This window comes from Etheostoma cragini, chromosome 17 (assembly GCF_013103735.1).
Source record: "Etheostoma cragini isolate CJK2018 chromosome 17, CSU_Ecrag_1.0, whole genome shotgun sequence".
NCBI classification, from domain to species: Eukaryota; Metazoa; Chordata; class Actinopteri; order Perciformes; family Percidae; genus Etheostoma; species Etheostoma cragini.
Window position 1 is genome coordinate 21,933,309 of NC_048423.1, and position 17,490 is coordinate 21,950,798.

The 17,490-nt window shown below is 41.5% G+C and overlaps 1 protein-coding gene across 8 annotated transcripts in view; it reads left to right on the plus strand.

Annotated features, from left to right (window-relative positions):
• The window catches only part of cpeb3 (cytoplasmic polyadenylation element binding protein 3), a 45,629-nt gene that overhangs the window by 25,709 nt on the left and 2,430 nt on the right, over positions 1-17,490 (plus strand). For 5 of the 8 annotated variants that reach the window (XM_034899248.1, XM_034899252.1, XM_034899250.1 and 2 more), the window contains 5 exons: positions 1,552-1,575; positions 3,800-3,967; positions 5,145-5,234; positions 15,144-15,262; positions 17,201-17,315. In XM_034899248.1, the coding sequence (XP_034755139.1) occupies positions 1,552-1,575; positions 3,800-3,967; positions 5,145-5,234; positions 15,144-15,262; positions 17,201-17,315 (516 nt within the window). The remainder of the gene's footprint in view (positions 1-1,551; positions 1,576-3,799; positions 3,968-5,144; positions 5,235-15,143; positions 15,263-17,200; positions 17,316-17,490) is intronic. The other 3 variants (XM_034899251.1, XM_034899254.1, XM_034899255.1) reach the window with 1 other exon arrangement.

The window sequence follows — 17,490 nt, forward strand, 5'->3', positions numbered from 1 at the left end:
ACTCCAAGATGGTGATAAATAAAATCCTCTGGTCTGATGAGACCAAGATAGAACTTTTTGGCCTTAATTCTAAGCGGGCCGAAGGTTTACCTTCCAACAAGCTAATGACCCTAAGCACACCGCTAAAATAACGAAGGAGTGGCTTCACAACAACTCCGTGGCTGTTCTTGAATGGCCCAGCCAGAGCCCTGACTTAAACCCAATTGAGCATCTCTGGAGAGACCTGAAAATGACTGTCCACCAACGTTTACCATCCAACCTGACAGAACTGGAGAGGATCTGCAAGGAGGAATGGCAGAGGATACCCAAATCCAGATGTGAAAAACTTGTTGCATCTTTCCCAAAACGACTCATGGCTGTATTAGATCAAAAGGGTGCTTCTACTAAATACTGAACAAAGGGTCTGAATACTTATGACCATGTGATATTTCAGTTTTTGTTTTTTAATAAATATGCAAAAATTTCTAAATTTCTGTTTTTTTCTGTCAAGATGGGTTGCTGAGTGTACATTACTGAGAAATAAAATGAACTTTTTTGATTTTTGGAAAAAGGCTACAATGAAACAAAGAGTGAAAAATTTAAAGGGGTCTGAATACTTTCCGTACCCACTGTATAGGGAGGAGAACATGAAATGTGGTTGAAAGCTCTGGAAAAGGCCATTGAGTGGGCCTTGAGTCCTGATTTTATTTGTCCAAATGAGCTACATTGTTTCCAGTTAGTCAAAAAATTTAATTTGAGAAACACGCACCGATAACACCCGTAAAACTATTGTTATCTTTATTTCTTTGATTTCTTTTGAGTGACTGCAGTGAGACGATCATTGAAAATCCCAAAAAGACAAGACACCGGTCATTTTTTTGACCCGCTGATTTGATTGTGGTCACGACGCTGTACCTTCACCTTGCCATAGATTTTGATCCCTTCTACCCTGACATCATAGTGTGTCCTCCCCGCCCTCCCCCTTTTCTATGCATGTTATCCTCCCTACACAGCTTTCCTCTCCTGTGGGAAGTTTCCACTTGCACCTGGCCTGCCATACATAACCTGGGAGTAACTTTTAATATTTCACCAAGGCCATGATAATGACTAACCTGCTTCACCTCTAGTACTGCATGCACACTGCTTTATGGCCTCATTTGTAAATATTCACAGAGGATTATCACGAATGCAAGCTATTGTGGGTTCATTAAACTGAGATATCAAGATCTCTGGCTACGTGGAATTATACTGCTTAATTCCTTAGCCATTTCCGTGCCTAAAAACCCCCCTCCCCCCCCCCAGCATCTGCATGCATTTGTTGCCAAGGCAGGTGCAGCAGGTTTACTGTGGGCCGGTGCTAGTGCCAGGCTACGATAATCATCCTCCTCCCTTTGCCGAAGCTCAGGTGTGGCCATCTGTGGTTTCTCAGTTGCCTTAGAGATGTTCCTTGTTTTGGTTTATTTCCACAAAGCCCATGTCTCTATATCTTTTCCTACCCTTGTTCCTGACCCCAACCCTCTGTCTCTCCTTGTCTCTCCTCGTCTCTCCTCCCCCCACTGTGCTGACAAGCAGCCCGGAGCTATGGCCGCAGAAGAGGTAACGTGTGGCATTTTCTCTGGGGTTCTAATTGCCATGGCGGCCGTGTCTCTCTCCACGCTGAGGGGGTCTTAGTGTTGTGTCACTATATGCTTTCCTCATCTGTGCTGTGATTGAAATCAGATTAATTATTAGATTATGACACCAAGTTTTCCCTGTTGTGCATTCAATCGACACGGGGCAAGGGTCTGCCAAATCTATCAATATGACTCTTGTTTTGCTTGATGGTGAGAGGAAAAAGAAATCTTCTTTGCTTTCTTTTCTTTCCATTCTGAGTCAGTGTTCTACCTGCAATTATAAATGTTATTAATATGAACAACAGTCCAAATTGTTTAATTCAACATTACAAATGCATCCCAGTGTAAGAGCAGTTCTAAAAACAAATGTTGCACTCCATTTCTCCAGTCAGTGGCAGCATGATTCTGCCACCAAATCAAACCTTTTCAAATGTCATAGCGTGTTTATTGGGAGTGCTTCTGAAATTAATCTGGAGGGTTTCATAAAGACGTACGCTGACTCAGAAGTGATTCATCATCTGAATGGCAAAGATGGGTGCTTCCAATGTTGCTTGTCGGTGTGTTGATCTACCTTTTTTCTTTTCTTTTTTTACTAAGTCTGTCTTTCTTCAGCGAGGAAAGCTGCTGTATGAGCTGTTTAAGGTCACTGCACTATTGGGCTGCTGTTATATGTTATAGTTGATGTAGGAGACAGAAGACAGAAAGTGCCGTATTCCTTTTTTTAAATGTCAAATGTTTATGTAAAAATGTAAACGCTTACCACATTTATCAAACGATCAAATTAGAGCCGGGTCATATATCGATGAAATAGGATATCTAGCCCCATATATCGATATGAGGCCAAATATCCTATTTCATTTTGGATAATGTTTCAAAAGGCTACATTACTCTAAAGTGATGTCATTTTGTCTTTGATTATTTGCCTTTACCCGCTTAGTCAACATATACACATTACTGCCCAGTGTTTTTTTTTTTGATTTTTATTAATTTGTAGAATAACATTAAAAACAATTGATCACAAAGTATATATACACGTTACTGTTGATTATTTTAAAAAAAATTATTGTGTAAATATTATGTGAAAGCACCAAATGACAACCCAACAATATTACCGCAATATCGATATTGATGTATTTGGTCAAATAAATATGGTGATGTTTGATTTACTCCATATTGCCCAACCCTAAATCGAATAGTTACCCTGCTGAAGAAACAGAGACAAATGTGGTTCCACTGCACAGAACATTTTACATTTGGACAAGCAACACACCACAATCAGAAAATACACTAAGACATGACTGCACTAGTGGAAGCCTTCCAGCGGCAAACCCAGTTTGTTAAGATGTGTCCGACAAGGAGAGAATACCATAAACATGCTCATTACTGACTGATCCAACAGCGCCTCCATTCTCGTTCTGTGCTGGAATTCAGCAGGTCAGAAAGATTGGTATTTTAATGAGGATCCCCAGGAAGTTCCCAAGACAGCATTATGATATAATGATTGGGATTTTATACAAACCGTGGTATGTGGAAATTGCATCAAAATGCAAGAGACAATTTCTCACGTTGGGCCCCACGTCATCACGCATTCCCAACAGTTTAAAGGGATCATGATCCCTGAACAGTCATCAGGGCATGCAGTGACTAAGGGCAGTAAATTACATGTGTAACACTTCTAATCAGTGCGTTGAGCCACACTTAACAACATAGGTGAATTATGTATGTTACGTTCACTACACGCACACCTGGACATTACACCCTCATGCAATTGTTTGGAAAGACCTTTGGAACCTGGGAATCACTCTATGTTTATGGGTGTCCACATACGTTTGGCCCTATAGTGTTTTATTGTTTTTTTTAGGGTGGTTTCCTTTTTAATATGTTTTTATGTATGTATACAGTATATATATCAAAAAAACAGAATAAACTGCGGGGAAAGACAAGACCTTGCGGCCTTGAAGCCACCCCACCGAATCAAAATATGATCACTTGGGAATTGTTAATGTATGTATCAACAGGTTTTTTGTATACCATCCTTATCAAATAAGAGTCAGAAAAATGTATGAGGGTAATCTCAATATCCAAAGTGATGGGATTAATTCATCTGTTGCACCCTCCCTCCCTTTTTACTTCACACTCTCGTACCTCTCTGCCCCCCCTTCCCCTGTCTGTCTTCCTGGTGTCCTTCTCTTCTCCTCGCCTCCCAGGTCGCTCTTGTCTTTTCCCCTTTGAAGACGGTTTCCTCGACGACGGTCACGGTGACCCCTCCTTGACCCCTGGTCTGAACTCGCCCACCCGCTGTCAGAACGGAGAGAGGATGGAGCGCTACTCCAGGAAGGTCTTTGTCGGAGGCCTCCCCCCTGACATAGACGAAGGTAAACCAAGGATCTGTTTTTTTTTCCGTTACTCAGCTAGAGGAAGGTTTTCACTTAACTTCAGGCTTTTTTTGTTAGCATCTCCCTGCTGCAGATTTATACTGATGCATAAAGTATAGTACAGTCACCACTGGAAGCCTCCCAGTGCAGTCTTTGGCAGTTTGCTACTAACAGTTACGCTAAATTATTTAAGGCCTTGCTAAAGGGCACCTTGACACCCATTGTTGAGGATATTAATTTAATACACTATTATTAAGCCACGATATATGTCTGTTAAGAAGCCTGGTTTGGCTGAACAAGTGGAAGCTTTTTACACTGGTACATAACCAGGCTAGCCGTTTCCCTCGGTTTCAAGTCTTTGTGCTAAGCTAAGCTAACCGTCTGCCGCAAGAAGACTCACATTTACTGCACAGACATGAGAGTTGTATTGATTTTCTCATCTACTATAGCGCCTAGCAAGTAAGAACAAATGTTTTTCCCCAAATGTCAAAGTGTTCTTTGGGGAACCGTGAAAGTCAATGTTGGCTATATTTATTTACCCACAATAAACAATAAGTAAACCTCTAATAAATAGCTTCCATAAATCACTGGGTCCGCTGTGGGATTTGAAACTTAACACCAACAAGATGTCACCAAAAACCAGACTTGACAGTTTATCGAAGCCAAAGTGAAAATGTAACGTTTTGTCCAGACCAGAGCCAAATCCCAGTGACCTCAGAGAACTTTTATTTAAAATTTTAACCCTTAAAATCAGTAGATTTTCATATCACTTGCAGAGCTTTAGAGTGCGATGTCTGTGACCAGTTACGTCATTGACCTGTATTTGTTTCCACAATCTCTAGAGCATGCCAAAGAGTTTAACATTAATATGAAATATTTACTTTGACATGTGTCTACGCCGTTGAACAAGCACATGATGCACAATACGTGTCCTTAGCTGGCTGAAAAATTCATGAGTTTCCACAGCACAAGTCAGCCCAGTGGAGACTGGATGTGCCCAGCCTGTGTTCCTGTTTAATGCAGTGGCTACTACTGCAGAAGGAACATGGCATAAAATAGCACTGAGTGCGGCTCTGCATAGGGTCCTCATATGCCTATTGCACAAACAAGCATAAATCATGTCATGAAAATAATATTCAAGTCAGTTTTCTTTCTTCTATTTTCTTCCTTTTTACAGACGAAATCACCAACAGTTTCCGTCGCTATGGGCACCTGGTGGTAGATTGGCCCCACAAAGCTGAGAGCAAATCCTACTTCCCACCTAAAGGTAACAATGTTTTGTCAGAGCATAATCTTTATTTTCCCATCCAACATCAAAGTCTACACCAATAAATATCACCATTGGGTGCATCGACATTTTAGATTTTTTTTTAGGGAATCATGTTACCCAGAATTCATTGGCTCCTGCTGGGCAACATCAAGGCTGTCTGTTTGTCTGAGGAACCCCCTGTAGTCATCTCTCAGAAACACACACACACACAGACACACAGTATGTAATGACTCCATAGCTGGCCACCAAAACTTCGGACCCAAGAGCAGTTTGCTTGAATGAGTACATAAGGAGTGTGAAAGTCAGACATGGCGTCAGCCAATCTTGCTGGGGCTTCAGCCCCAAATGTTTTGATCCAAGAAACTTTATCCACTATATTTCTCTGAGGCGGATAGAACGGGGTGCTACGTTTGGGGTCCGACCATCATGCTGTGTTTGTTGCTATCTGCTCTCACCTAGAAACTGTCTCTAAGTAAGGAACTTTAAGTCTATGGTTTAGACTCTAACACACGGAGATCTGAAGCAGACCCACTCTCTGTAAAGATAGAGATAAAAATTCATGACATTTATATAGCACTTTATCATAGACACTCAAAGCGCTTTAGGGGGGGATATCTCTAACACCACCAATGTGTAGCACCCACCTGGGGGATGCACAGCAGCCTTACAATGGCAGACACTCACCACACATCAGCTTGTTAGGGCAACACATTTGTAGTGGTTGGAAAACCGGAGTACCTGGAGAAAACCCAAACACAAATAGAGAGAACATGCAAACTCCACACAGAAAGGTCCAGGACGACCAGGGTTCGGACCCGGTACCTTCTTGCTGTGAGGCCACAGTGCTAACCAATGGGCCACCGTGCTCAGATGAGCAGCGCCTCTTCTATGGTCTGTGCAGCTTCAGGTTTATAATGGACATGCTCTGCTGTGGGCATGCTGGGGCAGATGTGACGCGTTTGTGTTATGTGTACTTCTGCTGTAGTTTTGGTTTTCCACCTCCGGCATAGAGCAGTGAACAGCCACTTCACAAGCTGTCTCATTCAGAGACCAGAGTCTCAAACGGGGCTCTGAGTCTGTCAGAAGGCCTGAGATCTACCGTATCAGCAGAGCAATAACAGCAGACTATGGTGCAGGTACATTATTTTATGAAATATAGTAACTGTATTCTTGAAATAGCCTATTATCACTTTAATTTTCACCAAATATCATGGATAGGCTATATTTTGAATTTGAACGTTTTGAACATCTAAAATATTACAGTCCAAGGGTTTATTAATTCATTGAAATATTGAATGTATCATTGAGGTGAATAATTGTCATATGCACATGGAAGTTACTTCCTCAACACAAGAGGATGGAAGAGTAAATTATGCTAGGCTACATGTGTGCTGACTCAGATATCATTACAAAAGTCAATCTACAGGAGAATCGTTTCAAGAAAAACGGAATGCCTAGCAGCCTTATAGCTACATATTCTATTATTTTTATAATTGGATTGTAATCTGTTTTTTTTTTACATAAAAATATTTCCAGCATAAATTGATGCAGAAAAAGGTAGAAATAGGTGCATAAAAATCCACCAGAATGCAGGAAATTAAGTGTTTTATCACCACCCAAATCTGGAAACAAAACCTTGACCTTTGGGTTTGTAGGCCAGGTGTGATTAGGCCAAATGTAGGTGCCATCTGACTAACATCTACGAACTGTACAGCTAAAATGAACATACATTGGCTATTAACAAGCTGGACAATCGCCGTTTTGAATAGCATTCAGTTTATTTAAATGGTTTCAGGCGAAGCCCCCAACCTCCTCAAGTCCTAGAAACGCCCCTGGTTGATGTTTCTCCTTTCTGTGCAGCCTCTCACTTTTAGGCAGGTGATCAGAGTTGCAGCACCCTGTTCCAAGCCTCTTCATCACTCGCTCTGGCCTCGGTGCTGCTGTGTATCATATTAGGAAAGCTATTAAAGATGCTCTGGAAATTACTGACATTCCATAGGTAGATGGTAATGCACTGCATCTGGAGGACCTGCGAAAACCTCTGCCAGTTTCTCCCCCACTTTCATTTTTCAACATCCCATATATTTATATAAATATATATATTTTTTGCTAGGGAGGATTATTTTGAATAGGCTTGACTCTACTTATATCCAAAGTCAGGAGGAAAAATGCAGCATCCTTTTAGGGAGATGAATGAGCTTACAGCAGCTGGAGGACGCCGCCATGTAAGGGGAGGAGACATGTGAAGTGGGACTAGTGATCTGTGTAGAATTCCTCTCAGAAAATGATCCCCCCCCCCCCACACACACATGCACAAAAAGTCCAAGGGAAACTGCTAAAATATCCTGTTTATATCACACTCTAACCATATTAACTGGTAAGGGAGCTTGGGCAGATGCCCGATGACAGAGGTCTTAACATTAATAGCTTCAGGGTTGATAGCAAGTGCACATCTGCGTGTGCGTGCGTGCATGTGTGTCCTACTGTGGTGTGGACTGTGTGACGGCTGATTTACAGATGTGGGATTTGCAGCAAGAGGTCATCGGCCTCTACTCATGTTAAACGTCCTTCCAAGCTCGACTGAATGGAAGATGGTTGTCACTTTCCGCCCTGCTTCCCATTAAACTGCCAGGGATGTGTGTCTGTACAGTTACAAAAGTGTTTTGATTTAGGGATGACTCATATTGCGGCTCAGTTCAGCTTTAATGGGAGGCTAGGACTCATTTGGTACTTGGAGAGAAGTGGTGACTTGAAGAGGAAGTAGGTAACAGGAATGAGCTAACTTTGTTCAATGCTCTGATGTTTTCAAAACGGCAATATTATATTTTAACTTTTTTAAATTGTCGATTCAGATTGTATTGTTCTCCTATGTGATGCGTTGTCAATGCAACCTTCCTTTCTTCGAGGATCTGGGTTACGGGGATATTAATACGATGTGATGAGGTTTTATGTTTTTTTTTTAGTTTTTGCTAAAGGGAGAGTAGTCAATTTCAGGGGAGGGTCTTTCCTCATTGAAGATTTATTTTATGACATTCCTTTGAAAGATGTATCGTTTTGTTTTTGAAGTCCTGCAACTTCGACTAGTCGGTGAATATAGTGAAGCATTTAACTGCTAAAGAGCCAGATGTTTCCTTAAGGAGTTTGTGAATACCAAACTGAGTTTTAAGTTGAATAAATAGTGCCGGAAACAAGTTTCTCTGTGGCTGCTTGATGTGTAAATAGTATGTCTGGGTCTCATTTAAAAACCTTTTGTTACCAGTACTGAAACCATGACATCTAAACCGGTTATTGAACAATACTCTTTTTGATACCAATTTCAAAAAATCTAATTTAATTGAAAGAAATCACAACATTACACATTATGATACAAATCCTTTTTTAATTTTCAGCTCCTTTAGACCTATGTGACGCACACGCGAGCCTCATCGTTGTGTGTAACGTGATGTTTATGGTCAGCCCACTCTTGGGGTCCAACAAGCTCTGGTTACTATGGTGCTGTCGATCACACATACTCCTATCGCCCAACACTGCTGTTGCCAATAAGCCTGAAATGTTAGGGAGCTATTTCTGTCTGTCGTTATTGGGGATTGAGGGAGGAGGAGGAGGAGGTAATGCTGTCAGTTTGCTGGAGCCTGAGCGCTGGGAGCTATAAACTGCTACAAATGCTAAGACTTGCGTCATGCTGCAATAACAGTGTGTCAGACTTGTTTAAAGGCCTCAAAAGGTTTGACCCCAAATCCTCATTATCAGATTTGTACGTCCCAAAATCAAAAGAAGTCAGTATTTTCTCTTTTCCATATAAAAAGGAAGGCAGAGGCTCAAATAATGGCAGCAATGACATGCTGCAGGGGCGTTTGTTTTTTTAAAGGGGGGTGGCACGGGGGGGCTATAATCATTCAATGGGGAATTTTATTAGAATAAAGCATAGAAAATCTGCTTCGAAATATATGAAATACTGGATAGGATAGAACAACACAATAGTTCTGCTAAATAAAACATGACATTCATTATTAATTTCCCTTTTTTTTCCATCCGGCTACACATTTTTAAACAAACTGTGTATCCAAATGCACGTTTTATACAGGCTCAAAAATCTATTTTCAGTGCTGGTTCTATGGTATCAGAATTTTGGATATTCATCATGGAAACATTAAATGGTCATGTGAAAAGGGCTGGGTAAATTGGCAGAACAGGCAGCCAAGTGACAGTACTCTGCTCCAATGGAAATCACAATTGTCAGATGACAGCACTCTAGCCCAATGGATTTTGGGGGGGAATCTTATTTCCAGGATGGGGTGGGGGCAACGCCGCTTTTAGACCCCGCCCCTGAGGCAACAATCAAAGTGTTGCATCTTACTGCATTACTCAGGCCTTGATTTCTCTTTTCAACCTTGTGCTGGGATTAAACGCAAAAAAGGGACTACTTCAAATTTAGATGATTAGCAACGCTTGATTTCACCTTTCCTCCAATCTATCACTGAGTACGCTGTCTCCAATTGCCGAGAAGCCTCAGGGCTTGTTTGTTTTTGGGAGAGCAGATGTTTGTGTCTCCCTCCATTCATTCTGCTAGCTAGCCTTCTTCTACTTCTCCAATCAGCAGTCGGTCTGTTTACATTTTGGGGCAGAGTTACAGCCCCCTGCAGATTTCTTTCTCTCTACCCTAGTAGATAGTGTTTGGCTTCATCTGGGCTTTCAATGAAAACTGGTTTCTGTAGGTTTTGCTCTCTTGTTAGCTGCCTTGTTTCTCTGATGGCTATTTGGCCGAGTTATCTCTCATCATTCTGGTCATTTGGACTAAAGCATGTCTGTGTCCCAGCACGTGTGAAATAAATCTGCGGACACATCTGAGTATGAAAAGATAAGCCGGGATTTAAATGTCACTATTAAAGCCAGAGAGACTCACATCGGGACTGTGCAGTTTAGTTGTAATCGTGGATTGGAATTTTAGCAAAATCAGTTCAGGTTCAGTTTACGTAATGGATATAATTGGATAGTAGGGTGGGACAACTGTGATATGTGGATAAAGTTAAGTGAAAGCTATCACCCGGTACCGATGCATTACTTTTTCTCAGCAAGTAGACCACCAAGACCATCAGGGTTCAGAACCCAAAAGTCAATGAAAGAATTTCCCGGGAGTTTTGAATTTACCAGAAAAGTCTTAAAGGCATCCTTTGACATGTATGTTTGAAATGTATTCACTTTATTGGCGAGAGTTAGCTTAGAGGATCGATACTACATATAAAGCTACCGTCAGCAGCAAGTTAGCTTAGCACAAATGCCTAAAAAAGGGAAAACAACCTAGCTAATGTAACAACTGATGTACCATCAGTTAATCAGTGAGCTTCAGAGAAACTGTTAAAAGCTACATTTTGTTACCTTTGGACAGAGCCGGGCTAGTTGTTTTACCCTGTTTCCAGTCTTAATGCTACGCTAAGCTAACCAGCTTCATTTTGAACATACAGAATGAAAGGGTCTCATCATTAATACCTGTCTCCCATTTAAAGTTAAGCCTAGCCTAATGCTATTTTGAAGATACCAGTTTCCTGGCTAAGTCGTTGCAGTTTCTGACTGAAATTTGACAAATAGTCTTAGGGTTGCTGTTGAGGTAACTGTTTCTCTCCTCAGGAGTCAAACTGCTGCCCTCCGTTAGAGGAAAGACTGTCCTGCATGAGGTCATCTGTTTGTCTGCGCAATCCACGAGGCACTCTGCCTATCGTTTGTCTGTAAACAGCGCTCTTTAGGCTGGAAAATGCTGCCTGGACAGTGCTGGGGGCTCAGCAGCAAAGCCCTATAAATCTTGGGCACGAGCCACTGCAGATCTGCGCTTTTCTCCCGCAGTGTAAGCCTCTGCACTGCGCAAGGCTGATGGAAAAAGACAGATCCTCAGCACCGTTCGGACAAAATATTAAAGTGGCATAGAGCCCTATGGAATCTGGTACATTCTGCTTTTAATGCAAATTCGTTCTACTATGCACACACTGACTCAACTGGATCTCCTGTGTATCTGTCGTTCAGGCTATAGATCATAAAGACATAATCTGCCCTAATAGGAACAGAACAGTTGATATGACACAATTCAGTGACTTTAAAAAACCCAAAACACACACACATAAAAAGGAGAAGCATTCCAATGTTTAAAATATTCCAATTATATTGTGCAAAATTGAACTGGAATGCTAATTGTGTGTGTATGTGTATATGAACAAATTCATGCAGACATACAGTGTGTATATATATATATATATATATGTACACATCTCATTTTGTTCCACTAATAACACTGATTTCTATTACAGTCAGACATGAAGTTTAGAGGCCTCACTTTCATTTCATAGCAGTCAACACCCGGCCTTTACAGTACTTTCACTGTGAAATTGAGTGTAGCACATGGAAAATATTGATGGTATGACTGTCCAGGCCTCTTGATTCAGTTTGGTCACTTTCTAACAATTAAAGTAGCAGCTTTGCATCTGTCTCTGTGCAGCTCTTGCTCCCCTTGCCCTCAAACTCTCTGTTCTCTTCTTCTCTGCATACCTTTTCTCACTTTTTTCCCCCCCTCTCTTTCCATCTGTCTCATCCCCCCCTCTCTTCTTCCCTGGGTCATGGAACATGCTGTTCCCTCCTTCAGACTGTATGAGCTGCTGGCTAGCTCTGCTGTTTTCGTGGTGTGTGTGTGTGTGTGTGTACGTATGCAGTTGTTTTTTTCTCTGAGGGGGTATGTCAGTGCTGAACCACATGATTTCTCCCAATGACAAACCCTCCTTATGTAACCCAGCAACATCGAGACAGGCGTCTTATGTCGGGTGATGATGAAGCACTTTGACAAAGATGACGATGCACAAAATCCTCTTTATTTCTATATTTGTTTTTTGGGATGGGCCGGAGGGGAGTTGGCTCCGTGTCGACCAATTACAAAAAGACAGCCATTAGCGGGGTCAATTAAAGCAGCTGATTGCCATTAGTTTAGCACTGTGAATATTTTAGTTTTGCCCGCGATGTTATGACTTGTTATTAAGAGAAAACATTTCCACATACATAATCTACAACAAGGTTATTAGCATGTTACTTGCCTTTACAAGGCTCATAATAACAACTTTAAAAACACTTTTAATTAGTAAGAGTCTCTGTGGTTACTTTGCATAATACTATAATCGTTCAACTGTGTATATGCTAATGTGTTAGCATGCCACAGAATCTCAAATCAATCCAAAAGGGACATATGGATAATTATGGTGTCTACGTTGCCATCACTTTCAGAGTTTCAGTCCTCTCAATTACACACAGATGCTTCTTCATACTCACTGCCTTTTCTTTCTATCATTGTTGCAGTTTTTATATTTTTCTTTTCTGTTGACACATTAATTTACCTTGAGGGCTTTGTGAAGTACTTAGGAGCCTAGTAAGTGAGGTAATTCTGGTGGTCATTGTATATTTTAGGCTGTAAATAGATTTATGTTGGCAGAATTAACACCAAATAAAACCCATTGTAGACCACTGAATGTGTGGCACAAGCAGAGCACATTCAGGTCTTCTTTGGGAACAAGAATATCTGTTTTGGCTATCCTTAATTCAGATTTTCTCTGTGTCCAAAATTCCATTAACTATCATTGGTCCTTGATGTATTGATTTTAGGGCTGCGACTAACAATGATTTGTATGTTTTCTGGAATTGTAGATTAGTTGTCAGAAAATAGTGAACAATGCCCATTACAATTTCCCACAGCCCAAAGTGTTGTATTCTAATGTCTTTAAAAAAAATCTACTGTACATAGTTGGAAAAGCAGCAAAACATACCGTATATATATTTGAGAAGCTGGAACCAGTTAATGGGTTGCATTTATGCCCAAAAAACGAACAATTATCGAAAACAGTTGCTGATACATTTTCCATATATCCACTTAATTGACTACAAGTTTAAGCTCTAATTCAATTATGTTTTTTGTTTGGTGGACGCCATTAGAAATGCTGTGTTTGGATCCTATTTGACATTTGTCCACTAATCTGTGCACGTAAAGGGTTTAATAACACTTCCGAGTCATCCGATTGTAACACCAGGGGTGTCCCCAACTAAGAATTTACATTTTCGAATCAGAATTGTCAAGCCTTGTCTATCTTTGACCGATTTTAGAATCCTTTTGTGTGTGTGTGTGTGTGTGTGTTTTTTTTTGTGTGTTGGGGGGGGGGGGGGGGGGGGGGGGGGGGGGGGGCAAGCTATAGAGTGAGGGAGAATAGAGCGAGTGGTGTATGAACAAAGCTGTGAACCACAGGAATAAAATGTTAGTAATGCAACGGAAGCAAGAATCTTACTATAGCTAACGTTATCCACATTTAGATGCAACAAATTATATATCCTATAGTTACAATAAAAGTCGGAAGTTAGAACTGAAGTACAAAGTTGTTCTTATGAAGATGATACACTGTCTCGTCTTGACTATTTTGGGTTACCCCTATGTAACATTGAAGTTTCATAGACCACTTCATGATTAGCAGAATTGTTTGCTGATATGGGTGCAACTGTCAGAAAGACACACGTCCCGTCATTGTGGCAGGACACACGTCACACACACACACACACACACACAGACAAAAGTTGCTTTCAAAGCACCAGCTGTTTTGAGAACACGCATGCCTGCTTACGCACCTGCTTTTTTTCCATTCCACCTTGACGCTCACTGCCTTTTCTCTTTCTACTGCAGCACATGCTCACACCCTTCCTCCCTCTCTGCCCTGACACACACTCTCACTCAGACCTATGCACATACCACAGTTTACTAGGTCTGCCAAGTCAGGCTCTTTTCCTCCTCATCTCATCTGAAGCAACTTGACTCGGGAATGTCACAAGTGAAACATGACAGTTGCACATTTCTCCTTGCTGTTTTTTTTTACATGTGCATTTGTCTGCGTAGTGCATGCGTAGGCCTCGTGGTTGTGTGTGTGCGAGGGGGAAACTGAGAGACTGTAGACAGTCTTCTCAAGAGACGTGTGTGTGTGTGTGTGTGTGTGTGTGTGTGTCTACCAATCCCACTCGCCTCCACTCAGACAGATGCTCATATTCCCTTGACTCATGGGTGCCACAGGTGGTGCTGGGCTTCTGCTAACATAACCAAAGCAATATACAGTAATCATTTACAGCCCATTTAGAGATGCCTGTGTGCACCAATACCTGCTGCTTTTCGTGGTATCTCTACTGGCGGAGTATATGTTTTTTTTACTTGGCTGTCAAAAAGTGTCTCTGTGGTCTTGTTTCTTTGTCCTTTCTCAGTATAAATCAGATCCCAATTGCTCGTCAACCCTGTAGTATTGTGTGATGGATGTATTGCACCTTATTTTTTATTTTCGGTCCCTCCCAAAAACGGCTTAATAGCTCTGACCTTGGATAAGGTCTGTGCTCTCAATGCTAAATAATTCATAAGTATAGAGTGACTGTCTGAATTGCTTTCTGCCTCACTGAGACATTTCCAAACTTGCTTTACCTGAACCCACTCTCAAGAAAGATCTGCAGAGTGTCAGGCTGGTCGATTTTGCACGGCTCGTTTCAAAGGGGAGCACTCTGTTAGCCATTTAATCTGAAGTGGCGCAGGCAGCAAGGTGCCAGCTTTAGAGCTTCATGCGGCGAGGCAGATGAGGACAGAAGAACAGGACATAGTCATATGCATGTGTGAAGAGGAAGTCTGAAACTATGAATCATTAAAAGGAGAAAAAGTATGGGTTAGGGTTGAGATTGTCATGAGATTGTGACTTGTGCAATGTAAACTCTATGGAAAATCTTCCTGATGTTTTTGAATTGTTGCCCTGAGGACAGAGTGGTCACAAGCGTATGACTATTAAATGCAACAGATGTACATTCTGTTACCAAATACTTTTTTTTTTTCCCTTCCCTAAAATCCCCATTTGTTCTTCTTTCCAGGCTACGCCTTCCTGCTCTTCCAGGAAGAGACATCTGTCCAGGCGTTGATCGATGCCTGCATCGAGGAGGACGGAAAGCTCTACCTGTGTGTGTCCAGTCCCACCATCAAAGACAAACCAGTAAGCATTCATGGAGCAGTCTGTCTTCACATGTACAGCTTATTCCGCTTATCTGTCCAAAGCTGCATATCTTTTTTAGAATACACAATGACTCCAAATCCAATCACATAAATTGTACACTAAAAATAAGCAAACAGTTGAAACATTTAAGTAAACAAAAATGGCACTTTGAGAGTGCAGACCTTCGCTAAGGCATGCCCTATACTGCAATGTCAACGTTCTAACGTTAATTTTTTCTAGATTATTCCAACACATGAATGCAACGCAAATGCCCTCTCTCTCAATGTTAACGGAAGTAAAATATAATTTGGGTATCCAGCCTGAGCTTGGGTTTCACTTCTTGGCCCACGTTACACCCTTTCACCAAGTTGCATTGAAATCAGGCCAGTAGTTTTTCTTTAATCCTGTTAACAGACGTACAAACGTCACTGAAAACATGACTTTCTTCGTTGAGGTAAGAGTCTGGAGCCATGCTAACAGCTCTGTGAGGCTGTATTTTGGCACATTGGTGCTATATGCTAAATGCTTATGTCAGCATGCTAACATCCTCGCAATGACAATGCTAGCCTTTTATGTTTAGCAGGTATATGTTTACAATGGCTGCGTCTGAAATTCCAAAATAAAAACAACTTAAACGACAAAGAGGCTCTCAGAAAGTGCAGTGAGAATTACCTTATTATTTATATTCCTTTTTGCTCATTTCGCCCATGTGCCTTTTACTGAGGAGTGGCTTCCTTCTGGCCACTTTACCATAAAGGCCTGATTGGTGCAACGATGGTCGTGCTTCTGGAAGGTTCTCCTCTCGTCACAGAGGAACCCTGGAGCTCTGTCAGAGTGATCATTGGGTTATTGGTCACTTACCTAACTAAAGCCCTTCTCCCCCGATCGCTCAGTTTAGAGGACGGACAGATCTAGGAAGAGTCCTGATGGTTCCAAACTTCTTCCATTTACGGATGATGGAGGCCACTGTGCTCATTGAGCACACATTTGTCTGTATCCTCCCCCAGATCTGCGCCTGAGACAAGCCTGTCTCAGAGGTCTATAGCATACTCCTTCGACTTTATGCTTGTTTTGTGGTCTGACATGCACTGTTAACTGTGGGACTTTATATAGACAGGTGTGTGCCTTTCCAAATCATGTCCAATCAACTGAATTTACCCCAGGTGGACTCCAGTTAAGCTGTAGAAACAGCTCAAGGATGATCAGTGGGAACAGAATGCACCTGGGCTCAATTTTGAGCTTGATCACAAAGGCTGTGAAATTATGTACAATTGATTTCTTTGTTTTTGTATTTTAAATAAATTAGCAAAAATCTCCAAAAAACTTTTTTTAAGTTGTCATTATGGGGTATTATGTGTAGAATTTTGAGGGAAAAAACTAAATTTAATTTATTTTTAAATCAGGCTGTAACATAACAAAATGTAGAAAAAGTGAAGCGCTGTGAATACCGTATGGCCCGTACACAAAAGTATGTTGAACAATAGTATACATATTGTGTATGTAGTGCATGGTATGAGATTTTGGACGCAACCCATGTTAGTTTAGTGTGTTAGCGTGCTATTTTAATAAACATAAACAAACAAAGTACAGGTGAGGCTGATTGGAGTGTCTTTAGTTTTGATGGCCAGTGCCAAACTAAAGTATTGGACAAATTGAAAGATTGACCTCATGATTGTGCTTTATAAAAGGTAAGGGGATCACCAAAGTCATTAGGATACATGGTCTGGGGATGAATATATATGCAACATGTTGTTCCAGTTTACCTTGACATGATTCACTGAATAGGTGAAAACAACATTAATCTGCTGGTGGTTAAAAGCTTGGGGATCCCCAAAGTCCTCAGGATTCTAGCTGCTGACACGGCAAACCACTACACATGAAGTTTACCACACATGGCGTTCTAATCAACCACATTTTTTTTACTTCTTTCTTACACAGGTCCAGATCCGTCCCTGGAACCTGAGCGACAGTGACTTTGTCATGGACGGATCCCAGCCACTGGACCCCCGCAAGACCATCTTTGTTGGGGGAGTGCCGCGCCCCCTGCGTGCAGGTAGCTAATATTAATGGAATATCTTTTTTTTGCGATCGCCCAATAAGCCTCCAACTTGGCTTCAAAGTGTTGGCTGGCATGGAGCACAGAGGATGGAGCCTATAATGAAAGTTGTCCCTGTGAGAAAGCAATCCGCTACTTGGGTTTCCAGGAAGCGAGCCAAGTGGTCGTCATG